This window comes from Neopsephotus bourkii, unplaced genomic scaffold (assembly GCF_033783945.1).
Source record: "Neopsephotus bourkii isolate Nb327-2 ecotype Australia unplaced genomic scaffold, CSIRO-AGI_Nbou_v1 NB_1663, whole genome shotgun sequence".
Classification (NCBI taxonomy): Eukaryota; Metazoa; Chordata; class Aves; order Psittaciformes; family Psittacidae; genus Neopsephotus; species Neopsephotus bourkii.
Window position 1 is genome coordinate 8,316,914 of NW_026902137.1, and position 20,639 is coordinate 8,337,552.

The window sequence follows — 20,639 nt, forward strand, 5'->3', positions numbered from 1 at the left end:
GATGCTAAAGCACACCACACGCTCATGTAAGAAAAGGATGGTCTCTTCTCTGGGTGCACAGCTCTATTGCATGGTAAGTAAAAACACTGTAATGCACCAAAATAACTTTGGGATTTTGGTGTATGTCTCTGTATAAATCCTCCACCAAACAGAAGATCTGACTTGTAGCCAGTGTTGTGGTTGAATGAGAGAAGCATTTCAGGTGGGACCCAAGTCAACATGTAACAATGGGCCCTAGCTTATTAATTTACTTACTCAGTTTTAATAGTGCCTAAAGATTGTCAAGTCAGGAAGAGGGCAGAGTGGTTAAAACAAGCAATCAATCAATCAATCAATCAATGAGTCAGTCATGGTTTTCTGAAGCCCTAAAGAAAGATCAAGGAAGAGCGAACTGAGTTCCCAGGAATCCTCCAGGATGAGTACAAAACTGGGAAAAATCCCAGAAGGCAGATTTTGGCCCAAAATGCTAAAAATATGTTCCAACTTCCTATGCATGTGAGCCCATGGTCATGGCCAGCTGTGAGCACACAGCCCAAGGTGTCTGCTTCAACAGCAGTGACAATGGAAGGCCTGAGACACGAGTCCTTTACCAAGAAAGATGCCAAAACCCTGTGGGGTTTTTTAATGCCCTTCAGACCTGTGCATGGGCAGGAGCACCAGTGTCCAGCCTGTTCCTGTTCCAGTCTTGTTAGTACAAGGCTAACCCTGGGTAAATATAGCTGTGGCCAAACCCTCCTGCCCACACAGATGGGAATAAAGCCTCTGTTTCTGAAGTGCCTGCACACTCCCTGTCAGATCTAACACAGTCTTCCTAGAAAGGTGAAGATTAACTCAGGCCACAGGCACAGTTAAAGGTGGTTATTTCTGCACTGCAGACAAGGGCTAGGCAGGTCAGTGGGGCAGGACAGATAAAGCAGGGGGAGAGGAGGGGAAAAAAGCATGGGACATTCTTCTGTTTGCATTTGCAGTAGAGAAACACTGGCAGATGGAGAAGGGTGTCAGGCCAGGAGGCAGTTTCAGTCTGCTTGCCCACCAGCAAGATAGGAAACTGGATATCCACTGGGGAGAGGGTTTATGGGGGTATAGGTAGGTGTATGTGATAGTCTCATTCTGTTTAGCCCTGTAGGGGTTAACACAGGGCTGCCAGGAATAGAGACCAACCCTGGGCACCTTCTCCAGGTGCTCCCACTAGCACTGAGGAGAGTCAAGCACGCATGAGGAAGGGCCACCACTCCATGCTGGCTCGCGGGGATGGGTCATGATGCATTGGGGACCATCCCATAGGCTTCATACAGCTTGTTGAGCAGCTCCTGCTTTTCCTTCTCAGGTAAGAAGCTGGACCGAGCTGCATTGATGTTCTGGGGAGGCAGAGGGGCAACATAAGGGAGACATTAAGATACATCAGATATGAACACATGGTTGTGCATATCCCAACATCTGGCTCTGAGCAGCAACACAAGAGGGAGAGTGTAAAGTTTCCACTCCAAGATTCATTTCCACAGCCTCATTTTACAAGGCAACTGCTCTGGCCCATCACTCGCAACAAATCCCACAGGAACAAGGCAGGTGCAAAGCAAAAGCCTTTAAATACTTGGGAATGTTTAGGATATGTACTTTAGACCTTCTCCTACACTCCCAGCTCCCGTTTGGACAAGATCCTCTGCCAGGGGCCGATGTGCTGCCTCTGGGACACGGCCTGGCTGTGCAATTGAACCTGCTCATCTGACCTGTGCAGGGGTAACCTGGCTTTTGCAAGAGCAGGAGGACACCAGCAGCAGAACAGCTGTGGATCCAGCATCCCAGAGCTGTCCTGGTCCCTCCTTCCAGACCCAGAGAGTGATGTCTGAAGCAGAAAGGGACTCATTTCTCCAGCCAGAGCTGAAAGCAGGACTGATGCATCCTGCACTTCCTAATCTGATAAAGTATCTTGGGAGTGATGTAGGTGGACCTGCTGAGCATGACTGAATGCAAACCAGGAAAGGTTCACTTGGTAACCAGGTAAGTCAAACAGTTATCCTGTCTTTCTAGTTTGGGTGAATACAAAACCGAGGATGTAATCAAGAATGTGTTCCTAGCTCGGTTTTGTATGTTACACATACAAAAACTGCAAACACTTCCATACCTGCTGAATCTCTCTAATTTCAGAGCCAGGCCTTGAAATGAGCTACCTGCAATTCCAAATCCAGAGGAAAAAAAATAGCAACAGGCACGTTCCTTCCTTACTGCAGAGACCTGCTGTGAGGACATTAGTGGACAATTTCCACTGTGACCTGTTCCCCATGAAGCCCAAAGCTTGACTCTTTATCATATAAAGAAACTCAATGGGTGGTGCTGGGCTGCACTGGGACATCAGCAGAGCATCCAGACAAGGCTGACTTACCACTCTCTTGAACTCCTCTTCAGTGAAGCCCATGTAGTCCTTCATTATGCTGTAATCCTTGTAAATATTGGAGTTAAAGATGAGGGGGTCATCCGTGTTTATGGAATAATTAGCACGATCCTTCCTAAACCTGCAATGAAATTGAGTTGAACCGGTGGGTAAAACACTGGACACAGCACTGCCCATGCATTTCTAAGGGTAAAATGCAGTAACAGACCTCATGGTTCTCCCTGTAGCTTGCACTGTTGGACACAAACACAGGGCTTGGCTGGTCTCACCACCCCTCTTGCACTAACCTGCTTCTCTGGTGTAGCAAGGAGCAGGGCATCTCTTACCTAAAGGTTCAGCAACCTCAGCCCTCACCCACCAACCAGGGCTAGTGGCCAGCGTGCAGCATCTCGTGCCCCACAGCAATGAGCAGGGGCAGGAGGGACAAGACAGAGCCCCACATCCCCTCCAATTGCACCAGGTCCCTCTATGCCAAAGGACGAGGAGTACCGTGTTCTCCTAAGCAGTTAGATGTGTTTTACCTCTGCAAAGCAATAAAACAGCTATAACCAACCCCAGTCCTGGTTATTTAAGACTGCACATAATTGAGAAGTCTTACTGTGCTACTGGGTGTTTCCCGAAGTCCGGAAGACATGCACCAGTGAGATAACTGGACCAAGGACAGACCTGTTTGGGAGAGTTAAACATGAAAACTAGAATCAGCCATGCAGATCTGAACCCCACCTGTGTACACAGATAGCTAAGCATGCTGGTAAAGCCAGATACAGGTTTAGAGCTTTGTTCACAGCTACCCCTCAGCACTACTCCAATGGACCGGTGCACATCCCAGGACATGGGTACAAAGAGCCCACAGCCCATGGGATAGCACAGAAGCGGGTGGGGTATTTCCCATGGCCAGTCAGCCATCAGCTGCGTGCCAACCACAAAGAAACCACTGACTTAAGTATATATATTCTATATATTAGCTGGATACACCCATCCTGGAGGAAAGCCAAGGAAATCTGTCCATGCACAGTAACTCCAGGAACTTCCACCCTCCAACCAGACTCTAAACCAGCAGCCTGATTTGTGGGAGGAGGAGCCTGCAGGCTCGATACATAAATTAGTGAATAAACCCTCCAAAACATAACCTCATCCAGACCAGGATCCATTTCTCCCTGCTATGTGCCTCCTGCAGGCTGCTGGGGCACCAGTGCAAAGATCCAAGCCAGCCATCCCCACCATTTTTGCTGAGGAGCTTTGGACATCTGGATTCAATGGCAATGTCACCATACACATGGTCAGCACTCAGGTCGTGTCCCTGGCTGTAGCCCACATTCCCAACAGATATCCTTACCTCAAAATGCATCTTTGCTCTCAAGAGCTCCTTGTAGAGCTCGGGATCATCCAGGACGCGGTAGCCATGGCCAATGCGCTCAGCCTTCAGGAGATAAACTGCCTGGGGAGCACAGGAAAACCACGCACAGCCTCCGAGCACCAGCTCTGCTCCTCCCTGCCTGGAGATCCCTGCCCATACCACTGAGCCAGCATCAGGAGGTTCTGCTCCGAGCTGTCGGGGCCAGATCTCTGCCTGTCCCTGAAGTTTGCTCTGCTATGAATATGGAGGGGAGTTGGGCTCCTCTATCCCCAGTGCTTCGGATGCCAGGGCACTTCCCACCTCTGCCCTTCTCTCTGTCCCACACCAGCAGCTCCTTGTACCTCTTTGATCATGGCAGGCGGGCCGGCCTCCCCAGCGTGGACAGTACGGTGAATCCCACATCGTTCAGCTTCCTGCAAAGCAAAGGAGGACACGCTCCTGTCCCATCACCCGCAGCAAGGTCAGCAAGCCCCTGGGCTGGCACTGCTCACAGAGCATAGCAAGCAATAGGGGTCTGTGCAAAGAGCCCCCAGATCACAATTGCACCCTGAGAAGCGCACACGCTCTGCTATAGCACAGAGAGAAGAGCTCAGCCATACCAGACACAGAGAAACTTAGAAAGCCTGGTTACCTTCCCCTGGAGCCCAGCCAGAGTCCTCAGGGTCTTTTATTACCAGATGAGCTCACCACTGCCTCCTCTCCAGGCAGCAGCAAGCCCGAAGCTCTCTTTCCTCCACCCACTTGCCCTTCTGCATGAACCTTGCAGCGGTTCCTGTCTTTGGAACTTCCACCTCTCTGCCTGGCTGCAGCCAAGTGCGAGAACTGAAAAGCCCCCACAGCAGGGATGAAGGGATGCTCAGACACCAGCACCTCCCTCTTGCAAGGGGCTGGGGCTAGAGGCAGCCCAGCCAGGAGGGGAGGTTGCAAGCCCCATCTTGCAGCAGACACCTACTAGGCTCAGTGAAGGACAGGCCAGACTCTGCCTGGGGCACCTACAGAAGAGCTCCATGTGCAATGACCTGAAAGGCACTCTGTGCTCTCTACATGTAAGAGAGTGCTGATTTTTCCCAAAAAGCTAATTTTTTACACTTTTAAATGAGGAAGTCCCTGTGGCTGAAGTACCAGACTAAGAAGAGAGACAGACTCGCACCAGCCCAGAGATCTTCCATTTGTTTCTACACAGGATGAAGAAAAACCAGAAACTCTCACCCCTGCAATCCCAAGACATCCCTAACTATTTCAATAGGAGCCAAGGATACAAGCAGAGGGGTCAGGAAGAGCACATGCTTTGGTACCCTTCCCCACTAACCCTCCTGGCTATCAAAGCCTAAGCTGTCCACTTAGGAGAGAGCTCTAACATCCATCCATCATATCCTCCCTGGAGTGCTTTAATCCCTTTTGCAACCCATTTATCCGAGGACACAGTGCTTCCCTTGGCTTTTTCTCCGAGGATCTCTATTTCCTTGTACACAGTGGTCCAAGAATCCTTGCCTCTATGCATCCCCAAGAAAGCCCTGTGTCACTTCAGACCTGAGTGCTGCTTGCAAACTGCCTTTTTGGCAGCAATGGTGCACAACCTCCTCTTCCACTGGTGCAGGGGACCAACAACCCCAAAATCCCACTGACAGAAGAAGCAAGGCAGGAAGCTTTCCCTTCGAGCCGCTGCAAAGCACTGAGGTCCAGTGAGAGTCTCAGCCCAGGCTCCTGAAGCCATTCCAGCACTTGCATTTGAGAACATCAGATAAAAGCACTTCAAACACGCAGCTTCTCTGCTTTGGGTGATTTCTGCCAGACTGGAAAGGCCAGTCTCTTCCAGCCTTGGCTGTGGCCCCAGGAGCAGACCCCAGCCAAGGGGTAGCATGCTGATCTCCAGCCCTAAGGCCATGTTTAAGCAATGATGCCTGCCATTAATCATTTAGGAAATGCAAACAAATACTTCTGCTATTGAATGTTTTCAATAGCTGCAATGAAGTTTTAAGCTGTCCCAGCTGTGTGCATTTGCAGTAACGCACTGTGTGTCCCCTCACACGCATTCCCTCAATAGCTTGTTTTTCGTACAATTTCTTTTCAGCAGCTTATTCAACAAACCTCATAAGCCTTCTTATGCTCGGAGGAATCCTCCACTTTCAGAGACTCATCCCCAGCCAGGTCAATGGCCACCACAGAGTTGTTTTGATACTTCTTGCAGAGCTCCACCACCTCTGGAGACCAGCCTGGAAGAGACAGCACCAGGGTTCAGCAGAAAGCATTCGTCAGGGTCACACCCCCAGTATTCTCCTGAGCAGATCTTAGACCTATAGCTATAAGGGTAGGAGAGCTATTTTCTTGTTGGTGCTCATAAAGAATGCTAAAAACTCCTAGAAAGTTCTGTCACTTCAGTCAAATAAAAGCTGCCAACTCAGTCCATCGCCAATGAAAGGGAAATAAAAATCATTTACCAGATATAAAACTGCTCTCACCCTGTTTTGTTGCTCACTTTGAGCAAGGGAAAAGATAAAATAGAAACAAACAACCTCCAACCATGGTGGTGATAGCTGCAAGCCCAAGGGAAGCTGAACTGCACAGCCCAGGTGCTGTAACGTGGTGCATGAAAGAAACCCTTCAACTTGCTCCTAAGCTTTCACGCCATCCCAGGCTGGGCAAAGGAAGAACCAGCCTTTCAGATGTGTTGTGTCACTGAGGAGTGCAGGCTGGGAGGGATCTCTGGGGTCCCTGTAAGGTTCAGCCTTGTCCTGATGCAGAGCATCCTCAACTCCCCCAGACAAGAGGATCTATACTACCCTTGGTGGGAAAGAGCTGGTCAGCATCCTGTAAGACTGACTTTTAACACTCACAGAGGTTTATCTTATGGCATCAGTGAGAAAGAGAGTAACACGTGGCCAACCACTACTTTCAGAGCTATCTCTGATCAGGATAGATAACCTCTGAGAAAGGACATGCATTTACCAGCTCATATAGCACTTACCTAGCCTTTGCAAAAAGGCCAAGAAACAGAGATAAAGAGCAGTGTTAATTATTCACAGGCACCTGCTGTATACATACAATCCCAAAATCATACCAACACATAAGAAAACATGCAATTTCATCTTCATTTTTCATCAGTTTCCAACTCACTAGGTTGGAGCCATTATTCTATTAACATGTTTAATATGAGCTAGTCCTGGCTGGCATCTCTGCCTTTCTCTCAGCAGTTCATAAATCACAGGGTGGCTTCTCACTGTGCAGCACATCCTGAATGAGGCACTGAAGACTTGTATTGAGCACATCACTTGCTCTGGGTAAGAGAGCGATGCAACCACTCACTGTGGCAATGGCTTCAACTGGCCCAAGGAGAGCTGCAGCCTTTGGGCAGGGAGCAAGGTATGGGTAGGAATCACACCTTCCCCAGGACAGGACACAAGAGCCCATCTTTGAGATACTGGTTGTACCCAGAGACCCCCACTCTCACATCCAGCATTCCCCATAGTGAAGGGAGCAGAGGACCCCCACCAAGACAATAACTACTCCTCAGCGCTGTCTGGTCCCACACCGGACTCAGGGCCACAGGACTGGGGCTTTCCCTGCATATCTGTGGGGACCTGAACCCAGGGGACGTCACCCCCCGCCACGCGTCAGGGAAGGGGAGCAGAGCAGCAGGGGAGCTGCAATACATTACTTGGCATATGGCGCATGCAGCATAGAATAGACCTGGCTTTGATGCGGAAATCCCTTTCTCCATCCTGGAGTCCCTGATTTACGAGGTTAACGACTTCATCTGGAGTGAGGTCTCCCCTGCAGGGAAGAAAAGCCGTCAGCGTGAGGCCACATACACACCAGGGAGGCAGGCAGGAGCCCAGGTCAGTCCAGCATCCCTATGGGACACCCCTGCAAAACCCAGCCTGCTTAGAGTCCCACTCGCCTTAGCATCCAGAGGAGCCCAATGAGACTGCCCAGAACTGAACAGCACCTTCTACACACATGCCATGCCCAAATCTACATGTCAGGCACAAAAGCATGCAAAGATGATAGATTTAGAAAAGCCTCAGGGAACCAGATGCCAATCATGCCCAAACAGAGGAACTCACTCTGCCAAAGCATCCTATTAGGGTACACAAGGGCCCACAGCCGGGCAGGGGCAAGCAAAGGGTATCAGTCCCCATTACAGCACATTTGCAAGGGCCACAAAGCCCAGCAGCAATTTAATCAGAGGCACATATCACAGAGGAGATGACATGCAAAGAAGGGATCAGATCACCAGCACCCTCCAATATATCCATCATCTCTACCAGCTCAAATTCACATTCTGCAGGCAGGCAATCCATATCTGAGCGCTGCTTTCCCTCATATAGAGAACAGCTTCAGCCAGAAGCTTAAGCACAGCTGCTCTGCACCTGCAGAATTTGGTGCATAAAGAGACATTAAAACATGGCAGCACATAGAGATACTGCAAGATGAAAAACCCTATCAATGGGAAAGAGAGGTGGAAACGTGCTGGCACAGGAGGAGAGACAAGGTTTGGTTACACCAGACTCTGGCTGGCCAGCATGGGCCATGCCTTCTCCATGCTTAGTGGGATCACTCACTCAGTCTGGCCCCAGGGGATGGGGTCCACGCTGCAGTTGGCCAGGAGGTGAGGGCTGTACCGGACCTCCACATAGATGACACCTTCCTTTGCTTTTGTCTCCACGAGCTCGTAGGCGATCCTCCTCACCGCCTCACGGTCACCCCTGCAGGGACAGCAATGGCACCCATCACTGGGGCCCGTCACCACCCTCGGGACACACTGGGGACACTTGGAGGTGACCTCCAAGGCTGAGCAATGTCAGCCAACGGGTCTTGCCATGGGGTGAAGGCGAAGAAGCAAAAAAGCAGGGTACTTACGCAATGGCGGGCATGTAGTGATTAAACTTCTCTAGGAATTGGGTAAGCGTCAGTGGTGTTTTGTAGCTGACATGCTTCAGGAGGTCATCAACAGTGCTGCCGGGGAGAGGAACCCCTCTTTTCCTGGAAATGAAGCCACGTGTTACTGCTGGGGAAGGCTATCACAGTTTCAATCAGTCTGTTCCATTCAGCAATCGCATCCTGAGCTGGCAGCTTTAACCTCCATTTCTTCACCAAAAAGATACAGCACACATTGTCCTTCCAAAATCTCCCTGCAGATACAGCCCTGAACCTCAGAGGGGAGGCCGGCAATCCAAAACACAGGCAAAGCACAAACAAACTGGAACACAAGCGCAGACTGACCTGGCAGGAACACAGCCAGAGCACATTTTAAGCTTAAGGAGAAGTTCGTCTAAAGGGGCTCTGGATTATTTATTTCTTGGCACCTCCCAGTCCCAGCAGCACAACTGCCAAAATTCTTTAGAAAACTTAATTTCCACTTATGCAGACTGAAAGGCTTGAAAAGTCATGGAGATGCTTGCTCCCAGGCCCAGGATCGTGCACTGGTTTAAAGCAAGTGAGCCAGTTCCCAAGCCCAACACCATGGTGGCATCGTCTCTGACGGCTCTATCTCCAACAGAGGAGCAAATGGCAGTGCCAACAACTGCTCTCACCAAAAGGATGGTGATGGTAAAGCCACCTAAACACTTGCAAGAGGGAAGAAGATATTTTTCCCTGGAGCACCTGGAGTCCTGGTTGGGTGGAGCTGTCCCTGGTGGGGTGACAGCCAGCCAAGGATGCTGCATGCTTCCTGGGCAGGCTTTGCCACCTGCATCCCGTTACCCTGCACACACCAACCTAAATTGGTTATAATAACTAGACATTTGTTTTTAATCCTCTTTCTTGCCATGTTGAATTACAGCAAATTTATGTGTCTTTGCTAATAAAGACACACTGACAGCTTTAGCATCCTGATGCAGCAACCACCCTGATGAGCAGCCTGCAGGGAAGCAGCCCAAGGGCACTGGGCTTAGTAAACATGGCTCATTCCCTGCTTGAGCAGAAGGGAAACCAGCCCCATGCTCAGCCTTCACATGCAACCTGCACAGATTAACTTGCTGGCACTCAGCAGGGGATGTTCATCACTGCTAAGTTTTCCTCCCCACGTTGCTGTTTCCATAGTACCAACACATCGGCTTCAACCCACATCTTCCTCCATCTGCCCAGGGAAAGTTTCCTACAGCAAAGCCATTTCCCTGACCTCTTCCATGTGTTCCCCAAAGGATTGCCTCCACAAAACCTGTATTACCAGTGCTTTGGGATGACCCACAGTGTACAGACAGTGGAGTCAGGCTTTGGAAACTGCTGCTGTAAACCTTCCTACAGCAAAGCTGCCCCAAGGGAACCTGCTCTTGCCCACTGGAACCTCAGTGTCCTGCCCAGAGCTAACTCCAGCCATTGCAGCACCATGCACACTGTCCCACTGCAGAGAGAGCACCTCTCCTGGGGACACCCAGTGCGATGAGGGGTCTGGCACAGCTCTAAACCCCGTGGCTGGGCAGGGGGGATGCAAAGCCTGACCCAGACCTAACAGAATTGGAGCCAAAGTTTCTAAAACCAGCTCAGTTCAGCCACTGCCCCTCGGGACTTGTGCATCCCAGCAGCTCCAGGCTGTTTGGATGTAGTCAGCCACCAGCTGGCAAATGTATTTCCAGCTCTTTACCTTTAAAAATAGACCACAAGCAGCTTCCTGTGCCCAGGATGAGGTTACTGAGGCAGTGCCCTAGAGTCTCCTGCACTGCCCCACTGCTTTTAGATCTGTGTGAGCACTCGCTCTGGAGCCCATGAATAGCACAACCTTGCTCCACCCGAGGGCTGGCAGCTCCAGGGGATGCCAAGGGCTGTTTAAAAATAAGAGTGGGCTCGGCACACACTCAGGCAGTGAAGGTTTCTGCCCTAAGCAGGGGAGAAGCACAGGATCCTCAGATGGCTTCTGCCTCCTGGGCTCCTACAACCCACCTGGGGACTACACCAGCATTTCTCCTTTGCTGACAGGACCCAGCAGAGCCCCAGGGAGCCAGCACCAACTCTTCTGTCCACTGGGGTTTGTATGCCAGCCCTGCACCCCACCAGAGACATGGGGAACCCTGACTCAGCTCACTGCGCCAACCTCCTGCAACCACCAAGATGGACATCTCTGATCTAACCTCCCTACTCTGACTACACTGCAAAATGTATGGCAGCTCTCTGCAGAAAGAGCTACTTTATAAAGAGTACTTCCTTCCAGGATTAGAGTCTGCTGGGCTCATGGGATGCCAAAACCGCTTCCTATCCTCCTCAGGACTGATTCCTCCCCAAAGTACCAGAGTTTTGGCCTAGAGCTGCCTCCTGAAATCATTAAGCTTGCCACTTTCTCCACCTGAGGGTATCTGTTAGTCTCCATTTAGCCTTTTGAACAGCTGGAAGAAGCCTTATGTTTACTTTGCTTACAACCATGAAGCCAGGTCCTCGCACCAGTTAATCATTACCCTGGTGCTTCTCCCACAAGCTACACTGAAGCAAGAAGATGCACGTGGGCTCTGTCAAGGAAATAACCTCTAAGTCACTGCCAAATGCTTTCCTGGGTCACACGAGCATAACTCCTTGGCTGCTGATACAAGGCAGACAGTGTGGGGTTCAAAGGCACACAGCAGTTGGGAGGGCAGGAACACCCAAGCTGGTTCCTCCTCGCAAGACTATGGTCCAGCACCACCACCAAGGAGATGCTCCCAGCCCGCTTGCATTACACTTGCTTTTGCAGTTAGGGATGTGAAAGGAGAAATAAGAATACACTGACTGCTGCCTCCTGGGCACACTTCAAAGGCTGACAGCTCAGTTTATGACACATCTTCTGTACCTTGCTCACAGCGGCACCTCTTAGCTCGCCCGGCTCACAGGACCAATGACCACCACACTCCTGCCACAGCACTGCCTTTTGGGATGTGCTCATAGCTCTCACACCAGGCAGCCAGAGGACCTGAAGTGCAAAGGTGAGACCAGCACCAGCCAGGTTTGCTCCTGCACAACAAGGGGAAGGTCTTCCCTAGCCTGCCTCTTCTGCTGGAGAACTGGACAAGCAGAAGGGACGATGCTTTTGAACTGCAGTTCCTAGGGCTTTCTCCCCCCTACAACTCACCTGCCAAAGTGCAGGATTGTTTCTGGTCTAATGGCTCCATCCAAGTGGACATGAAGCTCTACCTGCAATAAGATAAAGAGAAATTGGTCAGGTACTCAGTGCTGCAGCAAAAGTTTAGAGATAAGCATCTGGTGCTAAAATGGGTATAAATGCAGCCAATACAGGGACAAAGGTATGACAAGGAAGCAAGAGAACCATTTAAAATATACATTCATTATAAAGTTTATTTTCCAATAGCTAAGTATTTTCTAAATACCTAGTATTTAGACAATTTATTTAGTATTATTTATTTAGTATTTAGTATTTAATGGATCCTTAGAAATTTAATGGATTTAGACCCTTAGAAATTTAATGGATCCTTAGAAATTTAGATCCTTAGAAATTTAATGGATCCTTAGAAATTTATTCTTTTTCCAGTCATTTTCAGGAACAGCCCTATCCTCATTGAGGTTGCATGGCTTAAGAGTGTGGGGAGTGAAAAAAGCAAACCCCAAACACCTCTGCTTTCCAGCTTGCTGCTCCTTGAATCCACAGACACCCAGGCACCAATTCATTTTCTCAGAATAAGCATGCAAAGCCTTTGACTTCACTTCCAAGAATCAGCTTCTCTTAATTGCTTGGCATTATCAGAGATTACAGGGTTTCTAATCCCATACTTGGTCACCATGGTACAAGGTGCTGCATAAAGTAAAAAGAACAAGAGTTGCCCCATCCAGCTAAGAAGTTGGTTTCAAAATACTTCAATTTTGGCTCACTAAAACCAAGCCAGTAACAGATCTCTTCACTCTGAAACCCGATTATAGCTGAAACAATGGATTTTGGGGAAAGAGCTCCAGAAAAGCAAAAGCAAGCTTTTCCTATTAGGCAGCTGGGAGGAACATGACAAAAATAATTTGGAAGTCCAACTGGGAAGGAAAATATTAGGTGTAAAACGCTTCAGCTCCATCTTCGTATTTCCAGACCTGTTTTCGTTCTAAGCAATGGAATAGCCTACAAAATATGTATTTTGAAAGAACAGAGCAGCAACTTAATATACAAAGTTCTTGTTAGTGATAACATTGTGCTCATTTTCCGGTGTCTGCTGCAGGATGCTGAGGATTCAGAACGGGGCTGGATATTTGCATGGATAACTAAACCACACAGGATTACTAATTAAAACCACAAACGCTCTAGTGTCAGGTTATGTACCAAGCAGTAACAACGAGGAGCTGGAAGGAAAATAAGCAGTCCTTGCAATCAGGGCAATGGATAATGTCAGCCTCTAGATCCTTTCGCTCTCCTCTGAAGCATCCACAAACAGCTGACGGGAGCTCGACACCACTGGCCCAGCTCCCGCTGCAGGGCTGGCAGTGCCCATCTCTGCAGGGTGCAGTGATGCTCATGAGCTTGCTCCATCCCCACCTCCTCCCACAGCCCTAGATGCTTGCTGTGAAGGTGGAAACACCCATCTCCTGACTCCTGGCCAGTGTTTGCATTGACTGCTCCTGCTGCAGAAGGTCACTGTTGCTGGGGTGGGACAGGGGCTGGGTCCAGGCCACCTCCGTGGGATGGACATTAAACTACCACTGAAATGTGCACCAGCAGGATTCAAAGTGCAGGTGCCAGGCTCAGGACAGCTTAAGCTGCTGATCCTGCTGGCTCAGGGATCCATGAATACCCCCACAGACACCATTGCTGGCAGGTTGTAAAACTATATCTCTGTCACTTCTCCTTAAGACTTGATCTGAATCAACAGGGATGACGATTTTTTAAAGGGCAAAACCTGATCTTTCCCCCCAACTCGAGTTACACAATCCTGCTTATGGGGACTAAATGTCCTGAGAAGCAGCAGATAAAGTAACAGTCTATGGACATGATCTGCATCGCCAGATGTGGACGCCTGGCATGTTTTCCGCTCTTGAGCTCTGATTCCTATTTCCAAATCAAGCAAGCTCCATTCCTTGAGGTTTTCAACAGCCCTTGTGACCCTCTGATGGAGTTACAGGCTTGAAACTTGCTTGGGCTGGATGAAAAACCCAAGCAACCCAAACCTACAGAGCTCATCTCACTCCACGCATTTCTCAAGTGTTTCCTGCAGAACACCCCAGTGTGACACTTCCATCAATGCAAAAGCAAATCCAATAGTACCCTTCACCCCTGCACCTCCTTCCACCACTACTGCTGGCGAGATGCTCGTAAAGCAGCAAGACTCCTCTCCAATACCACCAACAGGCTTTTCATCTCCTGCTATGCATTTATTTGTGTCTTGAAGACCTAAACTAAGTGCTAAGAAACTCCTGTGCAATGCTGCTTAATAAAAACAAATTGTGGGGTTCCTCAAGATCAGTGCTTGTTTGCAGCTGAGAACAAACTTACACTATTGAGATTATCAAAGGACATTCAAGAGAAGTAAAGGTTTGCCTACAAGGGTCTCCACCAAGAGCGGGACACAGATAAGGATGCAATCAGCAGAGGCACAACCCAGCAGCTCAGCTCCCCCAGGGGCCTCGCTCCCAAACCCAGCAGGCTTTGGTCAGTGGGAGGCTGCTCGCTGCAGATTACATTTCAGCTCTCTTCCTGCGTGTTTGTTTTGGGTAAACAAAGCACAAGACTTTTCCAGCTACAAGTGGGTGACATGACCTTGCTCTGAGTCAAGGAAAGTGGCCAGATAAAGATGAAAGAGTTTTCTCTGAGCTGTGGCTCCAGCGACAATGCCTGAGCAAGCAGAAATGAGGCAAAGGCAGGGGCCCAGCGCCTCTTCCAGGGTTCTGCTCTTGGGCACACTGAGGTCCACGCGTATGTGGTCTCCCACCCAAAACCCTCCAGTTTATTGGGAGGAGAAGCCTGGACACATGGGTTAAATGGGATCTCAACATTTGGCCCAGGACCCAAACAGCACCACAACATCGGATAGGAGCATTCAACCATCCTGGGGCCAGTGATGCCTTCATTTCTGAGAGCGAACCTGCAGGCAGTAATGTTTGCTCTGATGAGGAATGAGAAAGCAGAGCTCTCCAACACTTTCTTAGGGCAGGAGCTCTGCTCTTCTTGCAGCTACAGTGAGGACCCTCAAGACCATCTTAGTGTAGACACCCTTCAGCCTTTCTTCCACACCTCCTCAGCACCGCAGGCTCAACGACCATCAAATCACCACACTGCAATGCAGTAAAATCTCCGAGTTTCACTCAAGAGCTGTTGAAGGACAACTCTTTTGAGTCGAGGGATGTGGTCAGAAGATGTAACTGGCTGCAGATTGTGCACCCTCAGCACAGAGAGCCCCCAGCGAGGCCATCACAGCAAACCCAGCGCTTTCCATTTTTATGCAAAGGAAGTTTTAGCTCAACCACAGCGCGTGAGCTGTGAGGGCAAATATCAGCAACCCGGGTCTGATTTAAAAAAGCAGAAGTTTGAAGGACTCTGGGTTGACTTCTGTCCTCTGAAAACACCGAAACGTTTTCTTTGGAACTTCAGAAACCTCGCAACGAAATTCCAGCATAAAATGCAGGACTGCAAACAAGTACTTGCCGGTTGAAGATCAAGTCTGATTATTTTCAATATAGTGAAATTAAGGGGGAAAAGTTCACCAAAGTATTTGCAGCTACAGTCAAGCCATCAGAATTTCTCTCTTACTCTACGGTTTGCTCAGCAGACCATGGCAGAGCTGGTAACTGCTCAGTTTGGCTATCATGCGGCACAAAAAGTACCATCCGAGCTAAGGGAACTTCTGTATTATAGGGTCTTTCAGAAACTATACACAATGAACAAAGGCCTAACACCATGACAAGTTAATACCAGCCTCACCTTTTATTTCGATGGTTTCCAGCAGATGTTAATAAATAATCCAGGCAGCTGCTAAAGTTACATCATTTTAAAACCCTTAGCAGTGACTTTGCTCCGGATTATTTATGAGCACATTAAAAGGTGATAATTTAAAGTTCACTCTATTGATCTCAGACGTAACTGAAAAACAGAGTAATTACAGCTGCCATTTGTCAACTGTTAGGTACACCTGGCTGGAAAACATTAACAGAGATCAAAATTCAACAAGATGTAAGACGAATGCAAATCCCTGCAAAAAGAATGAACTGTGCTCCCCAAATCTGGGTTTATGAAAGCATGCTGCTAGAAACAGCTATCCCCACCAGAAACTCACTCCAAATGCTCATTCAGAAGCAAGAGGCGAGCAAGGATCAAGAGTGATGTGAAGTGGAAAAGCCACAGTATTATCCTCAACCCTGATGACATTCATGGATGCGCTTCGGAGCTGAATCTGCCTTAAGCTTTAAGGCTTGAGCCTTTAAAAGTGAAACATGGGAGAATGCGATATCCCCATGACACACTGCTTCACTGCAAGAGATATTTGTGCTTTCTGGACAAGCATTCACATGATACATGGGTTTGGTGACTGAGGAGGAGGAGGATGCTCCTGTGTGCCTTTAGTACAATCCCTCCTGGCACCAACTACTCAACCTCCATTGACCTCAATATGAGGCTCCTGGTGTCATTAATAGATGATGGTGGTTGTCCCTCACCCTCCTGCAGGGATGGCTCTCATAGGTGGTAGGGCCATGTCCACCCCCAAGCCATCATACACCTCACACCTGCATGTGGCTGGAACGAGGCAACACTTCAGAGCAATAGAGTCCTTGCACTTTGTGCAGCACCAAGCCAGCCTCTTGCTGCCATCATATTTGGCAAGCAGCTCCAGGACAGCTATCTGAGAACATGCCCACACATTACTGAAGGGATGAGCATGCACACACTGTGTAAGGTATGCTGAGCACCGCCAGCCTCACCTGCAGTGGGCTTTGATCCATGCCAAGACAGTCAGGGGTCAAGTAGTGCACAAGAAGTGGATGAGCGGATGGGAACATCATCCTCAGCGCACACTCGTGCACTTGCACTCCCACAATAAGCATCCCCTTTCTTTAGTTATGATTTTTTTAAGTTGTTTAGGTTTTGTACCCAAGGCAAGCACCCGTTCCTGTCAGCTCGGCACGGGTCTGTCTTGAGCAGAGGGAGGTCCCAGGGAGCAGAGCAGGATGCCCACCCAAACGCCACCAGGCATAGCAGAGCAGGCACCTTTGGTGCCATCCACATTCGGTCACCAGGTGTTCTCCCAACCACTAACAGGACACAGAGAGCTACACCCAGCTCTGGCCATCTCTCCCTGTTCCCAGGTATGATGGGCATGTCAGAGATAGCTGTCTCCCTTTGGATAGGGACAGGCCCCGGCATGCTGTCACACACACACAGGGTGCCCCGGGAACCCCTGCCCAACACAGCCTGATGCTTATATCGGAAACAAGCATCCAATGGCAAAGCCACACCAGCTGCTGGCGGGGTGCGAGCTGTTCCCATCCTGCTCCCAGCATGGCTCAAGGCACACAGGAGAAGAGCACCATGAGTCCCAAAGCCCCAGAGCTGGGCTGCAGGGAGAGGAGCCATCAGTGAGCAAGAACACAGACTCTGCTCTGGTTGCGGAACAGAGAGGGAAGAGCATGATGGTTGGCACTGCAGGAGCAGCAGTCTTTTCTGCTCTCACATGGCCTATGGTAAGCAGGGCTCAAAGCAGCCCCAGCAGCTCCCTGTTCATCAGCTGCAGCCACTGGAAGTCAGCGAGTTCCCGAAAAACATGGATGCAGCCCCGGCCCCATGTTCAGCCGGGGCTCAAAGCTGCTCCAGTTACCAGAAACATCTCTAAAACACAAAACTGAGCATTCCCAATGGCAGAGGGTCCAGAGGAATGAATAGGGCTCATTTACTGACTTCAGACCCATTTTTTCCCCCCAAGCCTGACTTAGCAGGTTCACAGGACTGAAAGGGACTGCCTGACTCAGGAAAACCAGTCTCACAATTGCCGACAACCAGACAACAGAAGCCTGATCTTAGCAGTCAAACCCTGCATGGCTTTTCCTAGGTCTCTCTCTTTGGCATCCTGCTCTCCCACATAGTGGGAAAGTAGGAAGAAGCTCAAGTGAAAGAAGAACTTAACTTGCTTCTTTCAGCCAAAAGTTTAAAATCACTGGGGCGAACCAAGAGCTTTTGTTCTTAACGGAGCTGATGAAACGCCAACATCTCCCCAAATCCAAGTAGCTTTAAAAACGGTTTAATCATTAGTAGATGTCAATGCGCACTGGATGTTGGTATCAAGGTTTGCCTCCTGTTGCACGGGTCACTTTCCTTGAGATGGAAACCTCCCGTAGTGATGGAATCAGACCCATGCACACAGGCTTTTCCAGCTACTCTGGACCTTCCTGGTGCGAGCTCAAACTGAGAGATGAATGGTTTGGGAGCAAGAGGGGATGCAAACAGCAACAAAATAAAAACCTTTTAGGTTTCTGGAGGCAATCTTCTCTGCCCTGGCCCCTCATGGCCCACCAAGATCCCCAGCCTGCCTGGCAGTCCGAGCTGCAGCAAACCTGCTCCATACACCAGCTTACTGAGGCCATGACCCAGAGCTGCGCTGTCCGGCAGCACAGGCAGTGCTCTGCCATCAGACACGGGGTTACCACCAAACAAATCGGTTTCATCTTCTTCCTTCTCAACTTTTTTATAATCTGATTAGCAAACATGTTACTGTGTGGTCCTCCTTGAGATGTACTTACACAGTGCACGGGATGAGTGCGACTGGCGCGCCCTCTGCAAGCAGCCACCGAGATAAACATCTCGGGGCTCTGAAGAACAACCGAACTAAATGCTTCAAGAGAAAACAACCACCACCACAAAACCCCCAACTCAAACCCACAAACCCAAACCCCAAACAAAACCAGAGAAACCGGCTGCTTCAGCAGACCCAGGGCACGGCTGCAGTGCTCAGGGCTTGCCTCTCCCACAGCCGTGCCCACCCCCCGGCCACCAGCCCATCTCCAGCCGGGAGGAGCGGAGCGGTCCTGCCCGGGGGGGACCCTGGTGTGCGGGAGAGCTCCTGCGGGGAGCCGCGGGCCGGTTCCGCGGGGTGATCCTCGGGCACAGCCCCCGGGGCACGTCCCCGCTGCTCCGCGGGGCTCTTATCCCGGCGGCACGTGTGGCGGCTCGGCCCCGGGGCACGTCCCGGTTCAAAGCACCCCAGTACCGGTGCCTGCCCCGGTTCTCACCCCCGGTACGTGCATGCCCCTGCTCCCAGCTCCGCTGCACAGCACCTCAACCCCGGTACTTGTCCCGGTTCTCATCGCCAGCGCATGTCGCGGTGCTCAGCCCCGGTGCATGCATGCCCCCCGGTGCACAGCCCCTGTGCCGGTGCATGTCGTGACTCCCGGCTCCGGAGCACAGCACCCAACCTTAGCGCATATCCCGGTTCTCACTCCCGAAGCATGATCCCCTTCTCAGCCCCTGTGCACACCCCGGCCCCCAGCCCCGGTGCATGTCCCACTGCAGAGCCCCTCAGCCCCGGTGCACGTCCCGGTGCAGAGCCCCTCAGCCCCGGTGCATGTCCCACTGCAGAGCCCCCCAGCCCCTTCGCCACCTCACCTTGGGGTCCTCGAAGACGCGCACACCCCGCTCCATGCTTCTGCTGCTGCTGCCGCTGCCACCACCGCTGCTCCGCTCCGCTCCCCTCCGCGGCCGCCCCGCCCTGCCCTGCTCCGCTCCGCTCCCCTCCGCCGGCCGCGCTCGCCCGCCCCCTGCCGGGCCCGCCCTTGCCCCGCGCACCGCGGGTACCGGTAACGCGCGCTTCCCGCCCGGTCCCGTTTCCTCCGGGAGGAGCCGCTGCTCCGACGGCCGCACCGGAGGAGAAGGGAGCGCGGTGACGCGAGCCCAGCCCGCAGGGCCGGCGCTGCCAGCGGCTCTGGCCGCGGGATTAAGCCGATGCAACAATATTTGTTTTAACCTAAAAAGGACTCAATTGCGCAGTTTAGGAGTGATCGAAGCTCGGTGACTCCCTCCTTCTGTCCGAGCGCTTTCCAGACTTGCTGGGTCCAATAGAATCATAGAATCAAACAGATTGGAAGACTTTTAAGATCATCAAGTCCAACCATTACCACACTAACCCAAGTCGATTAGGGCCTCATCTACACCACTGACCTGGGCAGCCTGTTCTTCTTGGTGAAGAAATTATTCCTAATATACAATCTAAACCTCTCTTGGCACAGCTTGAGGCCGTTTCCTCTTGTCATATCACTTGTTACTTGCAAAAAGAGACCAGGCACCTTCTCTCTCCATTCTCAGGTCAGGCAGTTGTAAAGAGCAGTAAGGTCCCCTGAGCCTTCTCTTCTGCAGATTAAACACCCCAGTCCCCTCAGCTGCTCCTCATAAGGCTTGTGCTACACCTGCCTTTAGCTCCTGCAACCTCACACTCAGCATTTAATTTCTTATTTCTAGTGACCTGACCATGCTCCCCCATCTCCTGCCTTCTTCTCCCATAGGTGATGCACATGGTAGCCCACATCATCAACAGTGGGGTGGAAAGCCCTGCTCCCCCCCACGGAGCACAGCTTCCCTGATGCTGGAGACAGCAGCGCTTCTAGCCACTCCTGTCCTGGAGAGCCCATTTAGCTAAAGAAATCACTCCCCAGTGAGCTGTGAGGAGCATCCCCAGGGTCCCTGTGCAGGAGATCCGAGCTGCCCAGAGGCGCTGAGCAGGAAGGGGATGCTTCCAAAATCACAGCAAAGCCAAGACCCGCAGTTTTGTTCTGCATGGCTGGAGTTCACCTGAGCGGATTGAGGCCACCCTCAGACCACAGGCGGGGTCTGCGGGGAGCCTCAGAGGTGGAAATGGCTGTTCAACACAAAACACTGTTATTACTGGCTCTGGCGTGCGAGCACAGAAAGCGCTCGGGGCTGTAGGCGTGAACGCTACCACAAATGGTTGGAAAATAAGGTTTTCTCTTCTCCTTCCCCAGCTGTGTTTACAGCAGAGGGACACTGTGGAAACTGGCAGC

At 50.8% G+C, this 20,639-nt stretch overlaps 1 protein-coding gene across 1 annotated transcript; it reads right to left on the bottom strand.

Annotated features, from left to right (window-relative positions):
• Positions 1-376: 376 nt before the first annotated feature.
• On the bottom strand, positions 377-19,296 carry ADA (adenosine deaminase). The gene is made up of 11 exons (XM_061375667.1): positions 19,231-19,296; positions 11,782-11,843; positions 8,607-8,729; positions 8,309-8,452; positions 7,402-7,517; positions 5,835-5,959; positions 4,088-4,159; positions 3,726-3,827; positions 2,988-3,055; positions 2,381-2,510; positions 377-1,358 (listed from the first exon to the last, which is right to left on the bottom strand). The coding sequence occupies exons 1-11, from the start codon at positions 19,264-19,266 to the stop codon at positions 1,257-1,259; spliced, it is 1,080 nt and encodes a 359-aa protein (XP_061231651.1). The 5' UTR covers positions 19,267-19,296; the 3' UTR covers positions 377-1,256.
• Positions 19,297-20,639: the final 1,343 nt, after the last annotated feature.